Source organism: Dermacentor andersoni, chromosome 7 (assembly GCF_023375885.2).
Source record: "Dermacentor andersoni chromosome 7, qqDerAnde1_hic_scaffold, whole genome shotgun sequence".
Classification (NCBI taxonomy): domain Eukaryota; kingdom Metazoa; phylum Arthropoda; class Arachnida; order Ixodida; family Ixodidae; genus Dermacentor; species Dermacentor andersoni.
The window spans coordinates 135481371-135505575 of NC_092820.1; the positions used below are offsets into that span (position 1 = coordinate 135481371).

A 24205-nucleotide genomic window follows, 5' to 3' on the forward strand; every position below is an offset into this window, starting at 1 on the left:
GAGTCCCTTTCATTCCATCTATGGCAGCCCAGACTTGCACACTAGCTGTTTGAAGGGCCTTCTGGGACAACTTCTGGCGAACCTCGATGCAGGCAAAGCTGACCAGCCCAGTTGCAATGATAAAAATTTATGTACCTTATAAATAGAAGGTGAAGTCGGGATGGGAAGTGGTTTGCTAATATGATTTCATGCTTCCTTTCACGTGTACCCTTCGTGAAGCTCGTTGCGTTAACGCTGAACCGAATGATCGTTTAGTTTGTGCACTAGGATCACTTTTCCTGATACGTCAACGTGCTTAAACTAATGCAATCGTTGCCGATTTTCACCCGTTTAACGTTGCGAACTGTCACGTAATGCTAGGAGGGTTACAAATGCTTCATTTCAAGTCGAAAATTATCAGACGCTGATTCGAGGGCTGCTCATTAATGAACCGAGGTGTGGTGCCTACTTCGGATCCGTCTGTGTTGGTGACTGTCGGCTAGAAAAAGCGGTCATTGTTCGAATGTTTGGGCATTGTTTCCTGCCGGCCGAAGCGAAGAGATACTCTCAGTATGAGTGTCCGTACTCGCATTTGTACTCACTGGTGTCAACACACTGTGGGCATTCTTGGAAACACTATTTTTCATGACTATCAAAGAATTTTTCCAGAAAACGACTGTCTTTTATTTCATACTCATTCAAACACTACACAGCACCATAGGCGCCAGCGCAGAAGATCTAGAGAGAGAAATACCAGTTGTTACAACAATGCCAAAAATAAGAATAAAAGTTCACAGCACGACAAATATTTCGGCACGGCTTCCTGCCTGTCCGAAAACGCTGATGCTCGAAGCTTACTTAGATCCAAGCTTAGATCCAAGCTTAGATCCTGCTTCTACGGAATGAGCCGGCGTCGTGTCCTCGAGTACTCGAAAAGTTATGAGAGGGTAACCCCGTGACACCAAAAAAATGACTATACGAGATCCACAAAGCACATTTCTTTCTCTTTTTTTTTTCAACCAGTTATGTGCGAGCGGACATTCAATGTTTCCAAAGCTGATCATATCTGCTGACGTCCCTCGAAAGTGTACGTGCCTTTTAATTTTCTGGATGAGCGCAGGGAGAAAAGATGAACGTGTTAGGATGACCGCCAGCACCATTTTCCGCGTAAATATGCAAGGACTCCTTATCGGTGAGCCTTAGGCCTGAGACCTAAGAAGAAGTGTAGAACCTAGAGTTCTTTGTTCCTTTCACCAAACAGACGTGCGTCGCGCCGTTTCTGAAACAGCATCATGTTTGTCAGCGCACAGTCTCCCACGCTTTCCTGAAGCGGTGAACAGGCTCATAATATGTACCGCAATGGGTACTCCTATAGTGAGAATTCTGCACACATAAAAGGAGATACGCTTGCCACCTTGATGGACTTCTTCGTGGTAGATGTGTTTTGAAGACGTCCATGACTGCCTCCTTGCGGAAAGAGACCAACGCTGCAAAGCAATCAAGAGCTTCTGTTGTGTTCTAACCGATACACGCAGGCTTGTAGCCTATGATTTCACGCCTGTGATTTTGCAATGGCAACAAGTCACTCATAGGTTTTTCTGCAGTACTAGGCAGTCAAAATTACTTAGAGCGCATGCACGTTACGTTACATTGATTTCCGAAACAGATGTTTCTAATGAATAATCCCTCTTGCCTACTCTGCTCACTTTGGCAGTGTATTCCTTCTTTAGATTAGAGTGCCTTCAAGGTTAATATTTGACGCCATCGACAACTGTGCCACTAAGCGACAGATTCAGAAAAGTAAGCTACGGGTCCTTCAAAGTTAAAACTAACAGAAACTTTAATAAAAAACGCTATTCTAGCTAGGCAAAACCTGTTTGCACAAGTGGTTGCTGCGCTTCGGAGGACACAGTTTTCGAGAAAAATTCGGTTGCTAAGCAAATAATCAACAAAAACTTCTTAAATGATTTCCCTGCTTACACGATTAATGTATGTGTTTATATTGGAAACATCAGCACACATTTTGAAGACAACGTCACTTTGCTTGGTTCTCCTGGGGCGTTTCTGTTGCGAATATATTCATCATCAGATATGACACTCATTCAGCTAATTTCGCTTTCAGAAGCATTAGTCTCGACACTACTTCAGACCCCCATTGTGACGTAGACATGCACGTAGAATATGGGTTGCAAGCAGGGCGAAGCTGATAACAGCTGCGCGCTCTTCTGTAGGCTAATAAAATCAAGCAACGACTGACTTTTTCTTTTTTCCTCACGTTTACGTTCCCTCACGGCTTGACGGTGCATCGAGATCCAAGCTCGCAAATGCAAAATAAGCCGACCGAGAATAAAATTTGACGATGAATATCTCGGAACCGAAGCGCTCCTGGGGAATCAGATGGAAGTGGTGTCGAAATACGGATGTCATGACGTTTCAAGTATTCACATATACCGTAATTAGGATAGCAAAAAATGTATTGAAAAGTTCGTGTTAAATTTGCGCTCGATGACTACAATTGTTCGCGAAAATTGTGTCCGCAAAAGCACATAAACCGCCTGCACAAGCAGATTCTGCGTAGCTAGGATAGCGTTGTTTTATTATTATTATTATTAAAAACTGTTTAACTTTGAGGACCTTGTAGAAGAAACTGCAATAAAGGCACCACGTCACTGACCGCCACCTGCTGCGCCGTTTTGGAGCTCTAGCTAACTAAGGACATGGACAAACCACGTATCCAACCCGTCAGTGGCGCATCAAGCCATGCCAGATGCTTCCTACGGAGAACATGCATGACAGCCCCAGTGGCCTCACAATGGTCCCCATTTGCGCCTCCGGAGAGGGAGAGACGAGTCCTGTCCATACAGGTGATTTCTTAATGAACACGAGTCTATGGCTGGCTAAGTATGGTCCCGTTCAAGCCCTGTCCGGGTCCCAACAGAACCCCGTTGTCCTGTTGCAGTCAGCTCCATTATCTATGGTGTTTCATCATAACCGCGCTTCTTTTCCCGTTCCCTGACGTGAGCCGAGGGAACGGGGAATGTCGGCCGCTAATGCGCGTGCTAGCCCTCGGCCGACACCAGCTTGGCCATGGGCGACAGCAGCGAGGTGATTCGCGTCGTGGACATGTCCACCACGGCCGCGGATGACTTGCACGACTCAAAGTCGGTGCGGTGGTTGATGCAGGCGATCTCGATGAAGTCGCCCGCCGACCTCGTCAGTAGCTTCTTGATGTAGTCCTCCGCCTCGGCGCCACACTGCTTTCGCATCGCGTCGCCCGAACACTTGAGGTACTCGGCGAAGTTGCTGCGCGTTGTGAAACGAATGGTGAATGAGAGAGCGATTAAACCCGCGTATGAAAAGAGCGTGCAGCAGAAAGGAGCAAAACGAAATGTGACCCCGTGTTTTGTCCTTCCATCTCGCGAAGTACCTATAGTAGCCTACAATTAGAAATACTTTCAAAGTTTCACCCTTGTAGGTGCTTTGAAGGCACAGCGCCCGAATTCGTAAGCTGAAGTGGCTGGCTTCCACTCAGTATGGCGAACACGGCGGACGACAGGACAAGCAATATGCCAACAGGACAAACCCCTTGGTTTATGATGGTTGCATAACATCAACCCGGTCCTCTGCGCTGCATGCCACGTTGAATAAATGCACAGATATTTTTTTTAAAAGCATGGCATGCAATGCAGAACGATAATCGTGCCTGCGCGAGAGGCTTCCAAAATCAAAGTTGTCTTAACAAATTCCTTAATACGGTGTATCAACGACCGGCACCCAAACAGCGCCGAGCAACAAAGCACGACTTCCGTGGCAGAGCGTCGTTTCTAGCGAATAATTAACAGCATCGTTAACACACCATCAGATGCCTCATGAAATAAATTTTCAGTGTCTGACTGCCCGTCATGCCGCCAGCGGCGCTAATTTTGCGTCACGAGAACTGTTACATGTGCCCGCAAATATACGCAGATACTGTGGTAGTCTTCTTCAAAGCCGCCTTTGAGTGCAATGGCACAGTTTTTCAAAAAAAAATCGAGATGCGTTCGATTACATTAATGAACTTATCGTGCTCAAGCACTCAGCTTTCCGCTCGTCGTAATAGCGTATCTGGAAACACCTTAGGTAACAGTAACAAAATTTGTGCTCTAATTGCAATATTTATCCCAACAGTATCGACAGAAAGGTGTAAACAGAAGAAAAAGCAATAGTTTAGGTCATGGCTGCTCATTTTCAATGAAGGCGGACAGATTACGAGAAATTCAGATAGTCAGATAGGGGTTTCATTTCTGTGATAGCACATTCTTTCTTGCCCTCTCCCTGTTCGCAGATTGGTCGCACACGGTTATCTAGGGCACTGTTAGCGACCTCGCAGTTAGGCGCGTCGTATATAGCGCATGAAAATGTAAAAGACATAAAATAAAACACACAAATTTGAAACTCTCGGTACACGTCACCCTTGGAATGGCCCAGATTTCACTTCAAAATTTTATAAACCCCTCTAAATAGGCTTAAAACGACGGGTTTCGCACTTTTCATTGAACCCTTAATTATTTCCACACATTTCCGCATTTGCTTGGAGATTCATTCAAACACTTCTAAAATTTTCTCAAAATATAAACATCGCGAGCGATATTGCTTTTGTTTTAAACAGTGAGAACAGGCACGTAACGTTAAGTTTAATTAGTTATTCCCAAGGTATAGAGCCTCCTCTTAAGTGTCAACTCGCAAGGACATTTCGGGCCAAGAGCCTATAGATTTATATGGTGTACATACACAACAGCCCCTGTGCAAAATTTTACGTTCTTAAAATTAAGTGGGTGCGTCGCGAGAAGTTCGCAAAATTAGTCACTTTCTACATCGAATACCCCCCAAAAAAACGCACCCATTTCCACTCGCCCGAAGTTACACACGACTCAAATCGCGTGACTCATCGGCGTGAGCTCAGAGATTGGGCACCGCGTGTGGCTGCCCACGGAGCGCTGAAAGAAATGTTGGACGTTATGCGCTGAGACTTACGTCATTACCGCTAACCACTAGCTGCGTGCGTAATCTTCATAAGGGCTATTAGAAGGCGACTAATATAACAAGAAAATCATACGATTGCCAGCCCTGCCTCTTTGCCAAGATTGCTTCGATAACGTATAATACCCACTCGTTACCACTCGTTACCAGCCAAAGAAAAGTTTCGTTGCAGTTGTCCTTTTAAAACACCAAGTCATAATGCGGGCCTGAAGGCGATAAGCTGCATCCAGATAACGGGTTGTGTATAATTACTCAGTGCTTACCAGCAGGAGCGGCCGACCCTTAGGTGTGGCTCGATGCTGGCGCTGTAGTCGAGGCTTAGCGTGAGCTTCTTCATGCACATGTGAAGCGTGTCGCCCACCTTGTTCATGCAGGGAGCATGCTTCAGGAACTCTGCGAACAAAGGAGTACGCGACTGGGGTTGTTCACCTTTGATTTCATAATCTTTTGGAGCAACACGTAAGCACTAAAACTACAAGAACAATCAGCCTCTACAACATAGTTTATATATTTTGTCCTTTTTCTTTATCCATATCCAGTTTGCCGCTTTATTTATATTTTTCAAAAGATCTTTTATCGTAAATCTGTTGCTGTTTTAACACTTATATAGACACTTGAATATATTTAAAAAATTGTGTTTTTATCTATCCGCGTTTGCTGAAAAGTGTCACTAGCGAAAGTACCGAAGTTTACGGTAATCGCAGTATCACCAGCACATACTTAACTCAAGTTGCACGTATCTATTTACGCCCGTAAGCCAAAATGATAAGCGTATTATACCTTAATTTTTCATTAAAATCCTTAAGTACACTTCCTGGAAACTAATTCTGTCAATTCAAATCATTCTAGGTAATTACATGCATTTCTGTGAGTTCGACACCGTTTCTTTCTGTGCATTAAGGCCCCACCAACCATCGTGTAGTGGATTAGAGACATTGCACTTGGAGGAAAAAACTATAAGCGTATTATACCTTAATTTTCAATAAAATATCTGAGTGCACTTCCAGGAAACTAATCTTGTCAATTCACATCATTCTAGGCAAACGCATGCACTTCTGCGAGTTCGACCCCGTTTCTTTCCGTGCATTAAGTCCCCACCAACCATCGTGTAGTGGATTGGAGACATTGCATTTGGAGGAGACTTCCTGGCTGATGCCTTCCAGGATGACCACGACCATGCCACGTGGAAGCGGAGGAAGGCATCGGTTGGCGAACTGCCTCGCGCAGACACCGGCAGAGAACTCGATCCTGCGATGGAACATCAGGTCGCTGAGTGGATCACTCGCTCATGCACTAGTCCAGTATCCAGTCTGTTCACAAATTTATCAAAAAACGTTCGGCCAAGTGAATGAACAGAAGTAGTGTTAGTGCCGTCCGGCTAGCGAAAAAATTACGCACAAAGAAAACGCATCGAGTGGGAGAATGGGGCGCTTTATTGAAAAGTAGAGAGTTTTGCTTGATGACACTTCTAGCATGCTTTTCATGGTGAATGCAATAATAAATGGAATTATAGACACAGGACATGTAGTACATTCAAAACACACTTTTGTGTTGTTTTGTCATTTGTGCTGTAAATGTTCCTGGTGTTTTCCCTCTCTGCGCCACAGCTGTACGAGAGAACCCCGCTGCCACATGTGGCAGATGTGGCATGCCATGTGGCATGCACATGTGGCAGATGTGGCATGCACATGTGGCAGATGTGACATGCCACATGTGGCATGCATGGACGCAGAAGCTGCGTCCATGCATGCCACAGTTTAGCCACTGCAATGCGATGTCATTATTAGTATTATCAGGATTTTGCAGCCTGCAGAATCTACTCGCGTTATACACGACATTAAAACCCTTGCGATGACACCGGTCTAGCGCTAGCGTAAGGACCAGTCCAGCATATTACCACCTTTGACCACACACTCTCATGGACCGGCTCGCTTTTGATTACGAAATATTCCGATCGGCCCTGTTTACTATTTCGCTCTCACCCTGATCGACCCAGTCGTGAGTACACCATCCCCAAAACTATACTAGCCTAGTATTACATCCATCTCTAGGATCGCCCACTTTAATGCACATGAAACCGGCCGATAGACAGACAGGTAACCAGCGCCGAGCAGCATCGCTAGTGTGCTTATAGCAGCGTTACCAGAAAAGCAGGAAACCTGACGTGTGAAGGCAAAAAAGGCCTCGCTTTTACGAACAAAGTCAGTGAAGCAAAGAATAAACAAAATGTCGCAGTTTCGCCTGAACGGAGAAGCATCGCTTGCGATATCAAATTATTACGCAGTTAAACGAAGTCGGGATATAATAGCTTTATCGGCCGTATAAAGTCGCAATTATTCGCTTACTAGCTAAATTAACAGCATGATGTCACGCGAACACAGGCAAACGTAAACACATCTCACTCGATGACCACCGACACTCCCTGTAAAAACGCTGGCGTGAGGAATAGCAGCTGCAGAAGCAGTAAACGAATTGACCTTCGTGCTGCCTCTCGCTTCAACGCGAACTAAGCGGCGAGAACACAGCGCACAAGAAGCTATCAGCCCTCGGCGCACTTAGACTCTGTAACCATCGCAGATCGCTTTCAAGAAAGGGCCCACGCGGCCGTGGTCAGCCGTGCCACACAAAGCCGCCGACGGAGTTGAACGTCCGCCCCAACTTCCGGTGCCTCACTCACGATGAAAGGCGGCGCGCTTCCTCCCCACCTTCCTCCCTTGCGCATGCGAGTTCGAGCCACCATGGTTCTTGGCTCACCCTCGCTTGCGCTCGCTCGAACCCACAGCAAACGACGCACGGCAACATTATTAGACTTGAACTTCATGCGGAACATCACCGCGCCGACAACGACGGCGGAAATGCGCCTGAAACGTCCACATAAGTGATAATATAAGAACATCTGTGTGCCTATCAGGGCCCCATGCGCTCACACCACATCCAAACGAGAGAATAGTGCGAGCGCGAATTCGCGGTGCGTTGCTGCCGCGGGGCATACTCACTCGCACTGCTTGAGCAGCTCTTTGGTGGTGTTGGGAACTGTGTGGCCGGTGCCGAAAATGACCAAGTCAGCGCCACACTTGTCCAGCACTTCTATGCTGCAGCCCAGCTTGAGAGAGATGCCCACCGCCGGCCGAAGACCTGCGCGGATGCAGAAAACATGGGCGTCAGGCAATAGTATATTCAGAGCAACAACGACATTATAGCGTCCTAAGTATGGTCAGGTAGATGTTTCTATTCTGTCTTAAGGCATTAGGAGAAATTATTGGCTGGTTTGTTTTTGAACGAGAACGTTTCCTAGAGGCTTCAGATTGTTCTCACGCGTTCAATGTGTCCATCTTTCCGCACGTTCAATCGGACCCCGTTCCTCCATTGAGGAGAGGCTAGAATCATGGGTGGATCATCTTTTCGCTTAGGGAAACAATACATAACGAACAGGCCTGCTAAAGAAAGAATTGGAACTAGTAGTAAAATTTAATGTAAATAATAGTCGGCACGCGTTTATGCCTAGTTCCCTGAAAGTTCAAGCAATAGTAAAATATGCATGCCAATAGAAAAGTAGCAAAGGAGGCCGCATGATAGTTAATTTAACACAATAAAAGATGGTGTGCGTTTAAGGCTGCCTTCTGAACCCCCTTTGTTGTAGTGCTTCTCAGAGATAATAAGTAAGCGTGCGACTACACACTCTCACTGGGAACAATGTTCGGGCTATGGCATAACAATTGCACAGCAAAAACGCCTGCACTTAGCATCTTAAAATATTCCCAGAAGTTTGCTGACGCTCTGGCTGGCATTTGTGGCTGAACCAATGTCAACGGATTCCGCGGGTCTGCATCAAGGTACCAACGCCATCAACTGCCAGTCAGCTGCTTCCCATTGGTGTGCACTTAATAAACAATAACAAAAGCAGTCATCTGCTCCAGAAGCAGGTGGTTGTACACTTCTCTATTGGTTCATGTGTTCTCTATCCTAGTTAACGGCACTGCCCATATTTGGACAGAAGCTGCGCACGGTTAAACTGGATATGAACCACCAAACTGTACTCCACGCAAGCAGTATGTTCAGTATAGAGATTCGCATAGGCGTTTTTGTAGATAGCTTTATTAGTTTTCGTACCGTTTTGGTAGTTGCGCTACCCGAACGCTCCTTCTTGTGTGTGTGTGTGTGTGTGTGTGTGTGTGTGTGTGTGTGTGTGTGTGTGTGTGTGTGTGTGTGTGTGTGTGTGTGTGTGTGTGTGTGTGTGTGTGTGTGTGTGTGTGTGTGTGTGTGTGTGTGTGTGTGTGTGTGTGTGTGTCTGTGTCTGTGTGTCTGTGTGTGTGCGTGTGTGCGTGTGTGCGCGTGTGTGTGTGTGTGTGTGTGTGTGTGTGTGTGTGTGTCTGTGTGTGTGTCTGTGTGTGTGCGTGTGTGCGTGTGTGCGTGTGTGTGTGTGTGTGTGTGTGTGTGTGTCTGTGTGTGTGTCTCTGTGTGTGCGTGTGTGCGTGTGTGCGTGTGTGTGTGTGTGTGTGTGTGTGTGTGTGTGTGTGTGTGTGTGTGTGTGTGTGTGTGTGTGTGTGTGTGCGTGCGTGTGCGTGCGCGTGTGCGTGCGTATGCGTGTGTGCGTGTGTGTGTGTGTGTGCGTGTGCGTGTGTGCGTGTGTGTGTGTGTGTGTGTGTGTGTGTGTGTGTGTGTGTGTGTGTGTGTGTGTGTGTGTGTGTGTGTGTGTGTGTGTGTGTGTGTGTGTGTGTGAGAGAGAGATACTTGCCCTGCACATCACTTTTTTGTACGCCACTCAAGTAAGATTTGTTCGTTTGTTTCTGCATTTGACTTGGATGATTTACAATGCTTCTGGTATGGTATCGCAAACGTATTTGAAAATTCAATTTGGTTTCTCTTTCTGTTTTTGTTTAGAGAGGTTATAAGTGAAGCTTCTGCGCAATGCCTGTGAACACTAGAAAAAGATTTCCTACAGTTTATATACGTCAGGTTATGATAAATATGTGATACCTTTCATATATTTTTTGCTTTATTTTTATTACGCAAGACTGTCCGGCATTTGCTCTCGAACTGTTAAATGTGTGAAATGTTCCACTCCACCAATCAGCATCCTTCGTTAATATAACAATATAACCTAGTGAAAAAGTTCGCGACATATTTTACTTGTTGCTAGCATTCCCTATCCATAGTAAATAAATCACTTTCAGGCACCACAAATGTCATCAGACTGCACATGTCTCCAACAAGGCCATTGCCTTCTTGGCCATAGATTTTCCCACAAATGACAGAAAGTATTCGCCAATAACCTGTAGTTAAGTTAGCGCTTTTCACAGGAGGCTTAACGCATATGTGCAAGGAAGCCGACGCATGTCGAAGTATGCCTTCGAAGCACGAAACCAAGGCAAAACATTATTTTGTTCACACTTCGTGACGAAAGCAAGAATCTGCGTTTCCTAGGTCCCGATTCTTAACTCAAAACTGTGTAAGAATAAACTACCTAAGAGCAGGCTATTAGAAGACATAGCCAAGATACCGACTCTGCCCCTTACTAAAAAGAATGAAATGTGTGTATTCAGGCACCGCCTGTGTTCGCTGCCATAGCGGTGCGCCTATAGTTCTCGTGGTAAGCGTCCGCGCCGCAAGGAAATCCGGCTTTTCTTACTTTCCGCGTTCTGCTCAGAACCTACTATTTGTGGCCGTGAGTTTCTGTTGGAACCTTGTGTGTTCTTGCTGGAGATGTTGTCTTGGGGCTCTTTAAAGTAAAACTATTCTAATATTTTTTGTTCCAATTACCGGACGTCAAATTTGCGTAACCGCCAACGCAAGCATCGGGTGGTGGCCCGCAGGGTTGTCTGAAGAGACCAGTCAAACGCTCTCTTCGTTCATAGGAAGTCACTTTTGTTTGCTTGAAAAACGAATAACATCGCCTACACTGAGCGGCTTATCTTATCTAACTGGCTGACAAGAGGTGAGGAGCACGCTCAAGTGGAGAGGGATTTAATGAGGCTGAGCCACTGCACTGAAAATCGATAACCGGATCAAGAGGGTGGCGTCGGCGACTGCGATTGGCTCACTTCCCCTTACTTAGCTTGCGGTATGGTACGGTATGGTATGGTATGGTATGGTATGGTATGGTATGGAAAAACTTTAATGAAGTCCTGCAGATCGTGAGTCTTCACGAAGCGGGCCGCTCCCACGCGGGAAACGGAAGGACGAGCCTCTCGGCCGCATCGTGGGCCTGCTGGACAGCCCAGAGTTGGTCAGCCAGAAGAGGGCTGAGGAGAACCGCCTCCCATCTGGCCGAGGTGTTATCGATGATAGAGTGTGACCGGGCACACCACCAGAGCATGTGGTCTAGCGTGGCTATTTCTCCACAATCGTGGCAGGTAGCATTGGTGTAAGTATCCGGATAGATTTTATGTAAGAGCGACGGATTGAGATACGTGTTAGTAGACGGAGCGTTAATGCTTGAGCTCTATTGAGCTGCGGATGGGGAACAAAGTAGGTTCTACGGCTGAGATAGTATTTATTTATTTCTTCATACTGTCAACCCTCTGCTGAGGGTTCTTACAGGGAGGGTTTAAATACAGGCAGACCATATATACAGGTGCATCAAGTGGCAGCGGAATCACAAAAATACATGTTTAACAATTTTTCAAATTCACAAACATCACTGGCTTCTGCCACAAAGCTTGGTATTGCGTTCCAGAGTTCAATCACGGCAGGGAAAAAAGAAAAGCGGAACACATCACTGTGAGCAAAGTATGGACGTAAAACATATTGATGGTTAACACGACTGCTTCGTTTTCCTGGAAGATGCACATACTGATCTTTGTTGATTTTTAAATGTCCATGTAGTATTCTGTAAAACACTTTCAGACGATTTTTTAGCCTTCGTACTTCTAGTGTTTCCAGTTCACAAGACTGCAACATCAGTGTAACGGATTCTAAACGGCGGTACTTTGAGCATATGAAACGCGCGGCACGACGTTGAACTTTTTCTAACTTTGTAGTCATTTCTTTCTGATGAGGGCTCCAGATGACTGAGGCGTATTCAAGTAAAGGTCTAACAAAAGTTTTATAAGCCATCAGCTTTACATCTCGCGAAGCTTGACCTAGTTTTTGCCTTAAGAAACCCAATCTCTGATTCGCCTTCGAGCACACATTTTCTATGTGCGTATGCCATGTCAGATTATGCGTAACTGTAACACCTAGATACTTAAACTGGTTAGCATGAACTAACAAATTACCATCGATGTAATAGTTAAAAGGCAGAACGTTTACTTTCTTAGTCATATGTGTGTATGTTGATTTATTGTAGTTTATATTCATACCCCATAATTTACACCATCGGCTGAAATTTTCTAAACAACGACTAATTCTGAGTTGATCCTGAACATTGGTTACCGTAGAATAGATTAGGCAATCATCTGCAAAAAGCTTCATTTTTACCGGTTCTGCAATAACAGAAGAGATATCGTTTATATATATAAGAAATAACAGTGGGCCCAAGACTGACCCCTGAGGAACACCTGAAAGCACTTGGAGTGGACTCGACAGGCTGCCATCTAAACTTACAGTCTGTTTACGATCACTTAAATATTCTTTTATCCATAGCACTAATCTTTCATCGATACCTATTTCTCTCAGTTTAAAGATCAGCTTATTATGCGGAACCTTATCGAAGGCTTTTGCAAAATCTATACAAATGACGTCAATCTGATGCTTCTCATCTAAGGCGGCAGCGAGATCATGAACTACTTTAATTAATTGTGTAATGGTAGATAGTCCAGTACGGAAGCCATGCTGGTTTGAGTAAAGTAAACTATTCACTTCTAGAAATCGTAAAATATGTTTTGCGATGATGTGCTCCAGGATTTTACAACTGATACATGTGAGTGAAATAGGACGGTAATTATTTACAAGTGTGCGATCACCGCCTTTGTGCACTGGTATAACTACGGCCCTGCGCCAGTCTGTGGGTAGAGAATGCGTATGTAATGATTTCGCGAAAATTATCGTTAAGTAGTATGACATCCATTCAGCATAGCGTTTCAGAAATTCAGGACAAATTCTGTCAGGTCCACTAGATTTTTTTCCATCTAAACTCAGCAGCAATTGGAACACCCCTTCTTGTTTGATTTCTAGATTTCCCATTGGGTAACGTGTTATATATGGTAAATGCTCGTCTGTATTCATGTTTGTATTATTAGTAAACACAGATTGAAAGAAGTAGTGTTTGAAAGAAGTAGTGTTTGTAGATAGTAGTGTTTAGTAATCTCGTTGTAGGTGGAGGGCGTGTCCCTGTTCTCTGAGGAGTCGGCTTCCGATTGGTCGAGGGCAGCGCGGTGGGCAAGTGCACGCGCAGCCCCGTAAACCGACTAGTTGAGGTTGGGAGGAGCACCATTTATCTAAGCCTGATGTGCGGGAAACCAATAAAGGAAATGGCGCGTGATTGCCTTGCCCCCAAGAAGTCTGAGGGCCTTTATGAAAACGGTGGCTTTTTGAAATACTCAGACTGCAGATCTTGAATCACTATAGATGACATCCCGTGAGCTATCCAGCAGGGCTAGTGCAATAGCCATTTGTTCAGCAATTTCGGAGTCCCTCGTCCGAACCGTGGCAGCATTGGTGATTCCTTGCCGACCATCGACAGACACGATGGTGGACGCCCAACGTCCCTTACAAGAAGCGGCATCCACAAAGCTGACCTGTCGCTGATCACTGTGTATTTACCTAAGGATGTTGGCCGCCCTTGCCCTCTTCTACCGCGATTATGATCTGGGTGAATGTTCCTAGGTATGGGCGCGACCATATGTTCGCACGAATCGACGGAGGAACGTCACAACACTCCTCCGCTACTCTATCTGGGTGATATCCGAGTTCCTGCAAGATGGATCTCCCTGCCTTCGTTGTAGTGAGGCGAGTCAGCTGTGCGCACTCCTGGGCCTCTGCAATCTCTTCGAGAGTATTATGAATGCCAAGCTGCATTAAGAGCTCTGTAGAAGTGTATACGGATAACCCGAGAACCGAGCTTGCGGTGGCTGGTCGAAAATCGCGGCGGCATGCAACGGAAGCTTAAAAATGGCGCTGAAACCGATCCCCAGCAAAGAAGAGTTGGCAGAACGAGGTCGTAAACATGCCGAAAGTGCTCGAAAACGCTACACGGCCACGCAAAAAGCTTTATTATGCGGAAATAAACCCATGCTCTCCGGCAGGTGCGATTCGCCAGTGCCTGGGCGACCGGCGGCAGCCATCTTTTATTCCTTTCGGAACGGGGCAGCCTGCGGCTGTTCAGAAGAAAATTAAGTTTTGTTCGGCATATTAATGCATCTCTAACACGTACTAGTCACTTTGACGCGATGAGTTCTAGCAGTTTTGTGACGTCGCGTGAGAGGAAGGTGAGGTGGGGCAGCCCTTAAGCTTTGGCCAATAGCAGAGAGCTAATGGCGAAAAGGGGTCGAATCAGAAATAACTATTTTTCTTTTGTTCGGTCAAATCATGCATAATCAGTGTGTACACGTCACATCAGATGGGGATCTATCACGGTTTTCGTGACGTCGCGTGATATGCAGACGAAGTGGGGGTGGTCCAAAAAAGTTTTTGACCAATCGCGGAGGGCTGATTGTAGAATTGGAATAAAAAATTTTGGAATAGTTTTACGTTATAGCGCCCCTGGTTCGCATTACGACATGTACTTTGAGCATAAATTCACGCAGGAACAAGAAAAACTCAACCAGAACGCATCCGCTTTCCCTGTTTTCCACGATTAGTGACAATGGTATCACTCGCAATCTCACACGAAGTTCTGAAAATGCGGCATGCTTTGCACGAGGCTGCAAGGCGACTGAAGAACCCTGCGGTCATGTGTTAGTTGTGCTTTGCTTTTCCTATTTTTCATCACTTTGCGTTTCAGTTGCGCTGGCTGTAAGTACAAGAGACGCGTCTTTCATTATGAGGCACATGCTTTATTACGATAAAGTTCTGCCACTTACTTCGTATCGTTCCGGCCGCTGCGTGCGCAAATAAGAAAACAATAATGCCGTAATTACAAAAAAAAGCTGTCTACTTTCGAGTGTAAGAAAAAGGGTTATCCGTCAATTCGCATGCCGAGTCAGCGCACGCAGATGCAATAACAAAGTCAATTCGTTCGCTGACCATAATGGAACATTTATACCTTGCGAGAAACGCAAATTTGACAAATAGAAATGATTTATGAGGGAAAACGCAACGAAAGAAAAGCATTACCAAGTGGTCAATCTGCATGTCAAACACCCTTGAACGTTTGCAGATGAAAAGCGGTAGGTGTCAGCGACCCATCAGAACCGCCTCCTCTTCACTTTCCATCACACGGAAGGAAAAGTGGAACTACACAGCGATGTTTATTTCGGCAAGTTGCGTGCAGCGTAACAGCAGCCGCGTCAGTAGCGCGTTCGAGAATACAGCCCTGAGTTGTGGTACGCATGTGTGCCTACGTGAAAGCTGTGGACTCCTCTGCTAAGGTCTGCGCTGACTTCGGGGGTTTCGAAAGTACTTCGACAAGAGTGCGAGATGAATATTTCTCAAACTAATGGGATGACAAAGAAGAAAAAGAGGGAAGTGCAGTTGTTTGGTGAGGAGGGTGACCTGTCGGTCTTGCTTCTTACAAGAACTTGATCGATAGGGCTTAACGTGCAAAAAACTGCGCATTGAGCCACGAAGGACGCCCTAGTGAAGCGCTCAAAATTAATTCTCACCACCCGAAGCTTTTTTAGGTGCGCCGACGCCTAAATGAATGTTCTTTTTTACATTCCACATTCATTTATGACTGCCACATTCGGGAATCCAGCCCGCGACGTCACATTCAGGAGCGGAACTTCGTAGCCTAGCTCCGAGTGACGACAGCTCATATTGTTCGAAAAAAAGCGCTTTCCTAGCTTCGGCAAGCACTGCTCAGGACTCAGATGAACGACAGCAACGATGCGCACTCGCGTTATAGCTTTTTGCCTTTCACGGCTGTCAACCCGACCTTCGTACGCGCAACGTCCATTTCTTATCCGCCTTCACTAGGGTGCAACGAGTTGCTTCCAACAAGGGAAGCTAATTTATAATGACCTGACAGTTTGACATCCTCCTCGTAGCTTCTTTGAAAAGAGTTATAGTTACATTATAACGACGCGACCATTCCGTAACAAAACGCCTGTTTCTGACGCATTGTGTTAACGAAAAGTGTGCTCTGCCGTGCTCTCTCGTCCGTGATAGGGTAACAAAGTTCTCGGCTCACGTATGCAGAACATTTTCACATGTGAAGTTCTCGGGGGCTTTATTTTGAATCGTCAGTCTCATTTAAACTAGGTTCCCGTAAATGAGAATACGAACCGGACGTGCGTCTGGTTAACCTTCCCGCCTTTCCTGTCTTCTCTCTCTCTCTGTTGAAACTCTAGCACGACGCCGGACAGGAATCATGGCAATAAAGATTGCACTGTTTTTGGCCCTCAACATTCTCGCATCACTGTTCATTTTCATCGTTGTCATCGCCTATCTATCCTTGGCCTTCTCCAGGGTGAAATTACAAAATGAGGCGTAGTGCCTCTGGCCAATCTTACTGCCTTTAATTAATTTGACTTTCTTTTTCAAAGTTCTCCTGGTTTAGTTTTTCCACTCAGACATGACTCGGTGCACTGCGAGTTTTATCACCACAGAGTCATGACCTCCAAACTTGTCAATGCCTTGATGACAGTTTTTTTGTCTGAGGCAGCTCCAAGCAGCCAGCCTTCGCCTGGACTACCCTCCCGAATTACAATTACGCTGGATACATGGGTCGTTCAACCGCTTCTCGCTAGATTTCGGGCATGAAGTCCAGCGAGGTATACTTGCTATAAATTAAGGTAAACTTGTCGGTATGCACGTGATGCCTTCTGTGTAATGCGTCTCAGGGCGAACTTTTGAACAAAAATAAATGTATCCCCTGGCCTGGCGAACTGGCTTTATGAAATGTCATTGCCGTTAACAGCAAGCTACTTCTGACGTGGCAGTTCCCTAATTTAGCCCTAATCTTAAAGTACAGAATGGGTCATAGTTATGTGGTTAACCTCTCGTGACATCAGAAGTATTCAAGGCGTCGAAATTTGATAACTACGGCACATCATCTCTGCGAAACTAAGCTTGACGGCGATCAACATTGTTCGCACAGAGGATGTTGCAGCAGCAGCCGTTTCAGCTTGTCTTCGCCCTGATAAAGATAAGTCCCCTTGTCGAAACGTCACCGTAAAGTGAAGTCCTGATGTAGACAAATGCTCTCGTCGAAGCGTCATCACTAAGTCAAATCATGACGAAATTAAGTCTCCTTGTCGAAGCGTCACCACGAAGTCGTCATGACGTAGACAAGTCCCCTTGTCGAAACGTCACCGCAAATTAAAGTAATGACGTAGACAAATGGCCTTATCAAAACTTCACCGCAAAGCCAAGTCATGGCGTAGGCAAGTCCCCTTGTCGAAATGTCACCGTAAATTCGTCATTACATAGACGAATCCCCTTGTTGAAACGTCACCGCAAAGTCATCATGACGTAGACAAGCTCCCTTGTCGCAACGTCGCCGCGAAGTCAAGTCATGACGTAGACAAGTCCCCTTATGGAAACGTCACCGCTAATTCAAGTATTACTTAGACAAGTTCCCTTATCAAAACATCACCGCGAAGTCATGACTTAGACCATTCCCCTTGTCGAAACGTCACCCCAAAATCAAGAAATGACGTAGACAAATCCCCTTATCGAAACGTCACCGCAAAGTCAAGTCCTGACGTAGACAAGTATTCTTGTCGAATCGTCACTGAAAAGTCATAACGTACATAACGCAGTTGTCTCCTTGTAGAAACGACACCACGAAGTCGTCATGATGTAGACAAGTCCGCTCGTCAAAACGTCATCACGAAGTCAAGCGCCGACGTTTACAAGTCCTCTTGTCGAAACATTGGCTCGAGCAGCATCCCTCGCCAGGTCATTGCTGATCTCTTCAAGCCTTCATCTTCCTGTTAACCTCAAGCTGACGAGAGTATTTTCAGGACAGTGGACTTTTCCACCGAGGAAGCTTCACACCAATTGCGACAAATACGCGACACCTCTCCGACCCACGGGGAAAACGCACATGGATATCGAGAGCCCCATCCGTCGCCTATCGCATACAATATAAATCACACAAAGGGAAGGAGAGATATAGCGAAAGCACGTCCCATATCCCCTCGACGCCTGCAGCCATCTGCGATCCTAAAGACAGAGAGAAAAAGTGAGGGGGGGGGGGTGAACAAGGTAGACGCGAAGCAGCCGGCAACAAAAGTATTAGAATTATTCTCTTCCTCCGATTCGCTCGGTTACGTACATAGCCGCACGCCTGCTTTAGCCGCATTGCGGTTTCCTGTTCTCGTACATCGTCGGCGCCGTCGTATTGTGCGGGAAGGAAGTCTTCGCGCGAGCCGCTTGTCGATTCGCGGTGGGGGGAGACGGTGACGACGAAGACGACGCGGTCTATTTTGGTGGCCGTCCTAGATCGCCCCGGCGATCGGGTCGCAGACGCACACGTTCGATGAGGCTGCGACGCCTCTCTCTTCTTTCCTCGGCGCATGCAGTTGAGCGGTCACGGTATGTAAGATCACCCTGTCGCCCGCATGTCTTCGTCGACGTGCGGCGAAGGAAGATAGACGGCCCAATAGGGGGCGTTAACGGGCAGGAGTCATCCGAGATTAACCCACGGGGCAATGCTGGCAGCGACCTGCCTTTCACGGCTGTCAGCTGTGTGAAGCTGTGAACAGCTGCTATCGAAAAGTGATGTGCAGTATAATAAAGGCATCCGCCCTAATAGATGCCGTAAGTGAGCTAACGTACGGCAGGAGAATCCGCTATTGGTAAAAGAGGCGCAAGACCGGCAAAAATGCACGCATACGCTTTTAAGAGCGTCGTGAACGTACATTTGTGTGTTTGATAGGGAAGGCGGGGAAGGAGAGCGCGTTGGAGCAATGTCTATTGTATGCTACAGCATTGATCGCTGATCGCAGTGATTTCAGCTCCACGTAAATTCCCCCAGATATATTGGTCCCGATCTTGCTTGCCTACTTTCCAGACCATGCGTAGTAAAAAGACGAAACGGCTCACTATAACCTAGTTAAAGTAGCAGTGAAGAACATTACCTAATCAACAAGAAAAAGTTACAAAGTGATATTTCCAACTATATGGGCACTTACATGGCAGAAATACATTTTTTTCAGCGGCCAAAATGAAATCCAGGCTTCCATTTCTTGAATTTTGTGCCGGAACTACTGTGTCAATGACGTCAGAATGGCATCATGAAATTCCCAATGTTCTTGTTTGTGTGCGCCCCCTTTCCCCAATTCCTTCTCTTCTTTTTCTTTTTCTTTTCTTCATGTGACAAGTTTTCAAAAGTGGCCACGTTGAGCCATTGCTTACTTTAGAACACAATGCAACCTTTCGTTATTGAGCTCCGAGTGGTCAATGTCAGAAAGCATAACATCGTGATATGTCTGCAGTGCGGCAATTTCGTAATAACGTCTCCACCAGACTTTCCCCTTTGCGTGCTTCCCGGTCCACCGAGCTTTATTTCATCGCAAGATTGATGCAACTGTTATTCCTGAACGAATTTAGCTTATCTGAATTTGTATCTTTACTGTTCCTTGAAGACCATACGTCAACGTCAACTCCTAATAAACTTGTAAGATTTTCTTTGCTGTTTGCATTAATGTTCCGCGTAGCAGTTGGCGCACCATGCAATAAATCATTTACCAAAATTCATTCTCAATGGAAGTTAAGTTTTCTCCTAATACAATGTCAAACTCAGAGGCTGGGGAATTAACTCACGAACGCCGAAATGGTAGAAGTAAAACGTAAACAGTAAACAGTAAAACGAGCTGTAATCAAAAACAAAGCGTGCGTTGTTGTCAATACGGGGGCCCCTGCGTCATGCCGAGATAAGTGCGATATCATCCACCTCTTTCTGCATTCGCACCGGGTATCAGAGGAGAAAGAGGAACCGGCTGGTTCTTGCTTCCAAAGGTCTCCCGCTCCTTGCGCACCAAGCATGCAGAGTACGTCGCGCCTTATCGCAACATGCCGCCGGTCTTTCAATGCGTGCTCGAAGTATGCAAGGGCGGTATCCGTATACTTCGCCTACATCCACGCCTACGCGACTGGATTTGCGCGCGCTCAAATTCAGTCGGGGAAACGATAAAGCCACCGTCGTTTCGCGTGCAACACGGCACGCAGTGCGAGCGATGCCGGAAGCGTTGCGGCTCTCGAAGATTTCCGGACTCAGACGGCAGGGTCTGCCGTACGGGCACATGCATAAACATGCAAGTACGACCGTTTTGCCGCTACCGTGAGCGTAAGGATGTCGCCATGCTCTCCTCCAGCGCCATCTTTCCTTCCTTCCGCCTTTTTTTTTTTCTTTTCTTTCCTTTGTGACCCTTAAGGTGAACTTTCGCGGATTTTTCCTCATTCCATCTTTTATTTCCTCGATAAAACAAAACGAAACATTCACGCATTTTTCTCCTTCCTGCAGAACGAGTCTTAATAAGCCGGGATTACATAACGTGAATTATTTCTCTTTTTTTTTTTTTGGCTCTTGCTCAGCGTCTGAAACGAAAATTGGAACGTGACCGTATCAAGCGCAACGCAGCTCGAAATAAATTCGCATCTCGAAACCGGTTTTAATACTTCTTGCGTCCTTCCTTCCGGGAAGCCTCCATAGAACGCTCTGAGCGTATAATGCATGGCAAGCCGCGTTGGTAGGTAGAGACGAAAAGAGCGGCAGCTAGGAGGCATTGCGCTTTTAACGTCATTTTCCTGCATGAAGACCCATGCAGTGACTTCTTAAAGCGAAAGCTTTACTGGCCGCGAACTTGCGACTTCGGCGTGGCCATGCTCCGAGAAGGCACATGACGTCACACCGCGTTCCTCGTCGTTGCGTTCGCCTCCGCTCGCTTCTTTAGCTGCGTCCCATGCCTGACAACATGTCGGAGGATTGAAAAGGAGAGCTCGCGTGCGCCGCAACCACAGTTGAGGCGCCAGTGTGGACGGCGACAATTCTGATAAGCAGGAGGGGGCCTGTAATCGACATCGGAACAAAATGAAGATGATTCGAATCGCCCAGGAAACAGACGAACAGGGCGCCGAACGACTGGCTAAACGCCGCAACATAGCTAGACAACCAGACTAACCTGGACTTGCAATATAGATTAACCATGGCTAACCATGCTATGCCTTAGCTTTCGCTACGTATATCCTGGCATAGCCGAGCTAAGCCACTGCCAATTTTTTTTAGGGTGTGCGCTTGGCATTAAGGCCATGTTGACTCTTTTTTTCACGGACTCGGAGGGGCACCGAACGCAACATGACGCCGCCCTTATATTAAGTGATCGATTGCGGAGCGTTCACTAGACGTCATTTACTCGACTGTTTATAATTTTTTTCCTTATATGTCGTCTCTGTCATGTAGTTTCAAAACTTAATCGCCTTGTGCAGTGCATTGTCCGCGAAAAGTCCAACGGAGACCGTTCAGAGGCGCAAGTCCTGCGACACTACCCTCAGAAACTTAGAATTTATTGCTACGTGCTCACTTGTTTCTTTTTCAGCAAAGAACGACATCTTCAGAATATGGACATGTTTACTGCAGAGAGAGAGGGAAATTGTTGGATAAAGGCAGGGAGGATAACCAGAAGAGCTTCTGGTTTGCTACCCTTCACTGGGGAAGAGTAATTGGAAAGCAAAGACGGAAAGAGTAACGGAAATATAATGCAAATGCATGAAAAAAATAATAGAGGAGGTGGGGAACGTCTGTGAGAACTATAGTCTAACAGGGCACTCGAATGTAAAACCTTTGAGGGTTCCTTGACCAACTTATGGTGTGACGGCTGTGTGGGCCGGCTTTGCAGGACTCTGCTCCGAAAGCGGCCGATCGTCAAGACGGGCCAGCGTGGTCGCGAGCTGGCCTGTGTTCCTTCCATTGCCTGTGTTCTTTCCATTGGGGACAACGGCAAAGTACGTGGTCAATAGCTTCCTCACTGCAGCAGTGGTCATAATCAGCACCATCTTCCCATTTGATTCTGAAATCAAATTATCTTTTTTTTTTTTTTCACAGTCGCAGTCACAGTCGGCAAAGTAATTTTGTCTGCCGTCGGGGATAGTCTATGTGGAGGATAAAGTCGAAGACACGGTTCCAATCGATGCAGAACCTGTATGCTGGAAAATAGGAGTCTTCCACAAGGTTTTTGTGGCATCATTCGCAAACACTCTAATTTTCACTACTGCATCTGTTCATTGCTTGCCTGTGCCATCCATGCATGTCGAGTACAAATAATTGCCTGTTTACCTGCTCTGCCAGTGCCCTCAATTTCATCTGTGAAAACTGAACTGAATGCTGGACTTTCGCCCTTTCACTCAGCGCCCTCTGGTTTACCATAACTGAAGCATTATTTCTGAAAGTGGATGGTAGCATCCTCAAGGAACTAGCACGAAATTACAGAGAAAGACACGTCCAGATACTTCAGAAAGACAGGTTTTTGCTGTCCTGAAGTGGGGGGAGGGGGCGGGGACGCTGTGATATTCTAGCATATTCGCCAATTCGCCATTCTGTCAGTTCTTATTGGCTGACAGTGCTCCTACAGCCTTCCTAATTGGCTCAAAACGCCAACGTGGTGGAATTCAGCAGTATTCAGAATGGCACTACTGGTTCCCGAATGGGACCATAACCACCGACTTTACGAGGCAGTAGCCCTACTCTAACAGCGCTCACCAACAGACACTTGCGCTAAGTTCTCGACTACTCGAAGCGCTGTAGCCGTAATCAATTAACTGAGCTCTGCGATTAAATTAATTACACAATTTCTCTGCGAGCATGTATCAGCTGTCTTCGTGGCTCTAGTTATTTTGGCTAACTGTATATATTTTGCTGTGACAGCCGTTAAAAGTCCGCGACCAAGCATGCTGTGTCTATCCTTTCCTTTACGTAGTCGTTGTCAGTTCATCGCCGCCAGGAAATCGTCTCAGCTTCACCGTTGCCGATATGTCGCGGAGAAACAAAACATAGCTTCACACTAAGCCCCAGCGGCAATGCGCAGTTGGGAGACGAGGGGGGTGTTCTCGGATGAACAGTTTTGGGGATACTTTCGTGAGATTTCGCGTGTCCATTGCCAGATGCACGAGCGTCTACGAGCGACAGCATTCCCAGCACTGTACCAAACACGACGTCGTGGCGCAGTGCCAGGAACACTGTCGTCCGCAGACGATGTTGGACAGTGACGCGCCCTGTGCTATAGTAACGCGAAATCTCGCGAGTTGATCCCCGAAAGTTATCCTTCGAGAATGCCGGCACACGAGACGCTAACTACTGCACTACCGAACAGGCGCGATTATCGGCAGCTCGTTCGGGCTCTCGTGCGGCACGCAACCTTCGAGAACTGTTGCGCGTCGCCAGCACTGCATTTCAGCCAGCACGGCAAGGATGGGTAAGGCGTGCAATTCTCTAAACGTCTCCACTTCAGCACGGCTCTGGCTTCTTATTTTAATCTAGTAGGTCATCATAAATCCGCTACATGGCAACGACCACGCTCGTACAGCTCCTACCTTCTACCATTTCAGTGTTAGCAGAACATTACAACTAGGGAGAGCTGATGAAAGTACGAAAATATTCGCTCATTGCGGGTGTTACTAATGAAATGTGGTCTTGATCTAGCGACACCCGTTGCCTGAAATGTCGACGCTTATGTTGAGTATGTTACGCGACAGAGTGAATCAGGTGGTAACTTGAGACAGCAAACTCACATAAGCGCTCTGCGATAGGACAGCCATACAACTAAGCTACAAAAAACAATCCAGAGAAGCCACACTCTGCTTTAGGGAACGATGCCTTGTAAAAAATTGTATCCGTGTGCTGCCCATGATATCCACAGTGGCTGAACCACTACGGCCCACCAAATTTTCAACTAGTAAAGTTAATATTGTCACGTCGTCACGTCGTTTTGGTGTAGCCATCTTTTTCTCCGGTCAGCACTTCGATGACAGAAATGACTATCAAGTAGCAATGGTGATCTGGTATCATATGAAAGATGACGATCTGGAACAGCACGCAGAAGCTAAGATCCAGGTAATTGCGTCGCATTCTGTTTCAGTGTTCTTTAACGTCCATCATGTTCCACGATTAAAAACACCCAATGACACAACCTCGTCACCAGCAAACTAATCACAGAGAGTGTACCAC

The 24205-nt window shown here is 46.4% G+C and overlaps 1 protein-coding gene across 1 annotated transcript in view; it reads right to left on the reverse strand.

Annotated features, from left to right (window-relative positions):
* Window positions 1-639: 639 nt before the first annotated feature.
* The window catches only part of LOC126534509 (uncharacterized), a 60238-nt gene continuing 36672 nt past the window's right edge, over window positions 640-24205 (reverse strand). Inside the window, exons 2-5 of the mRNA XM_050181776.3 lie at window positions 7995-8133; window positions 6101-6246; window positions 5262-5391; window positions 640-3282 (exon numbers count right to left, since the gene is read on the reverse strand). Coding sequence (XP_050037733.1) covers window positions 3039-3282; window positions 5262-5391; window positions 6101-6246; window positions 7995-8133 — 659 coding nt within the window. The 3' untranslated portion in view covers window positions 640-3038. The remainder of the gene's footprint in view (window positions 3283-5261; window positions 5392-6100; window positions 6247-7994; window positions 8134-24205) is intronic.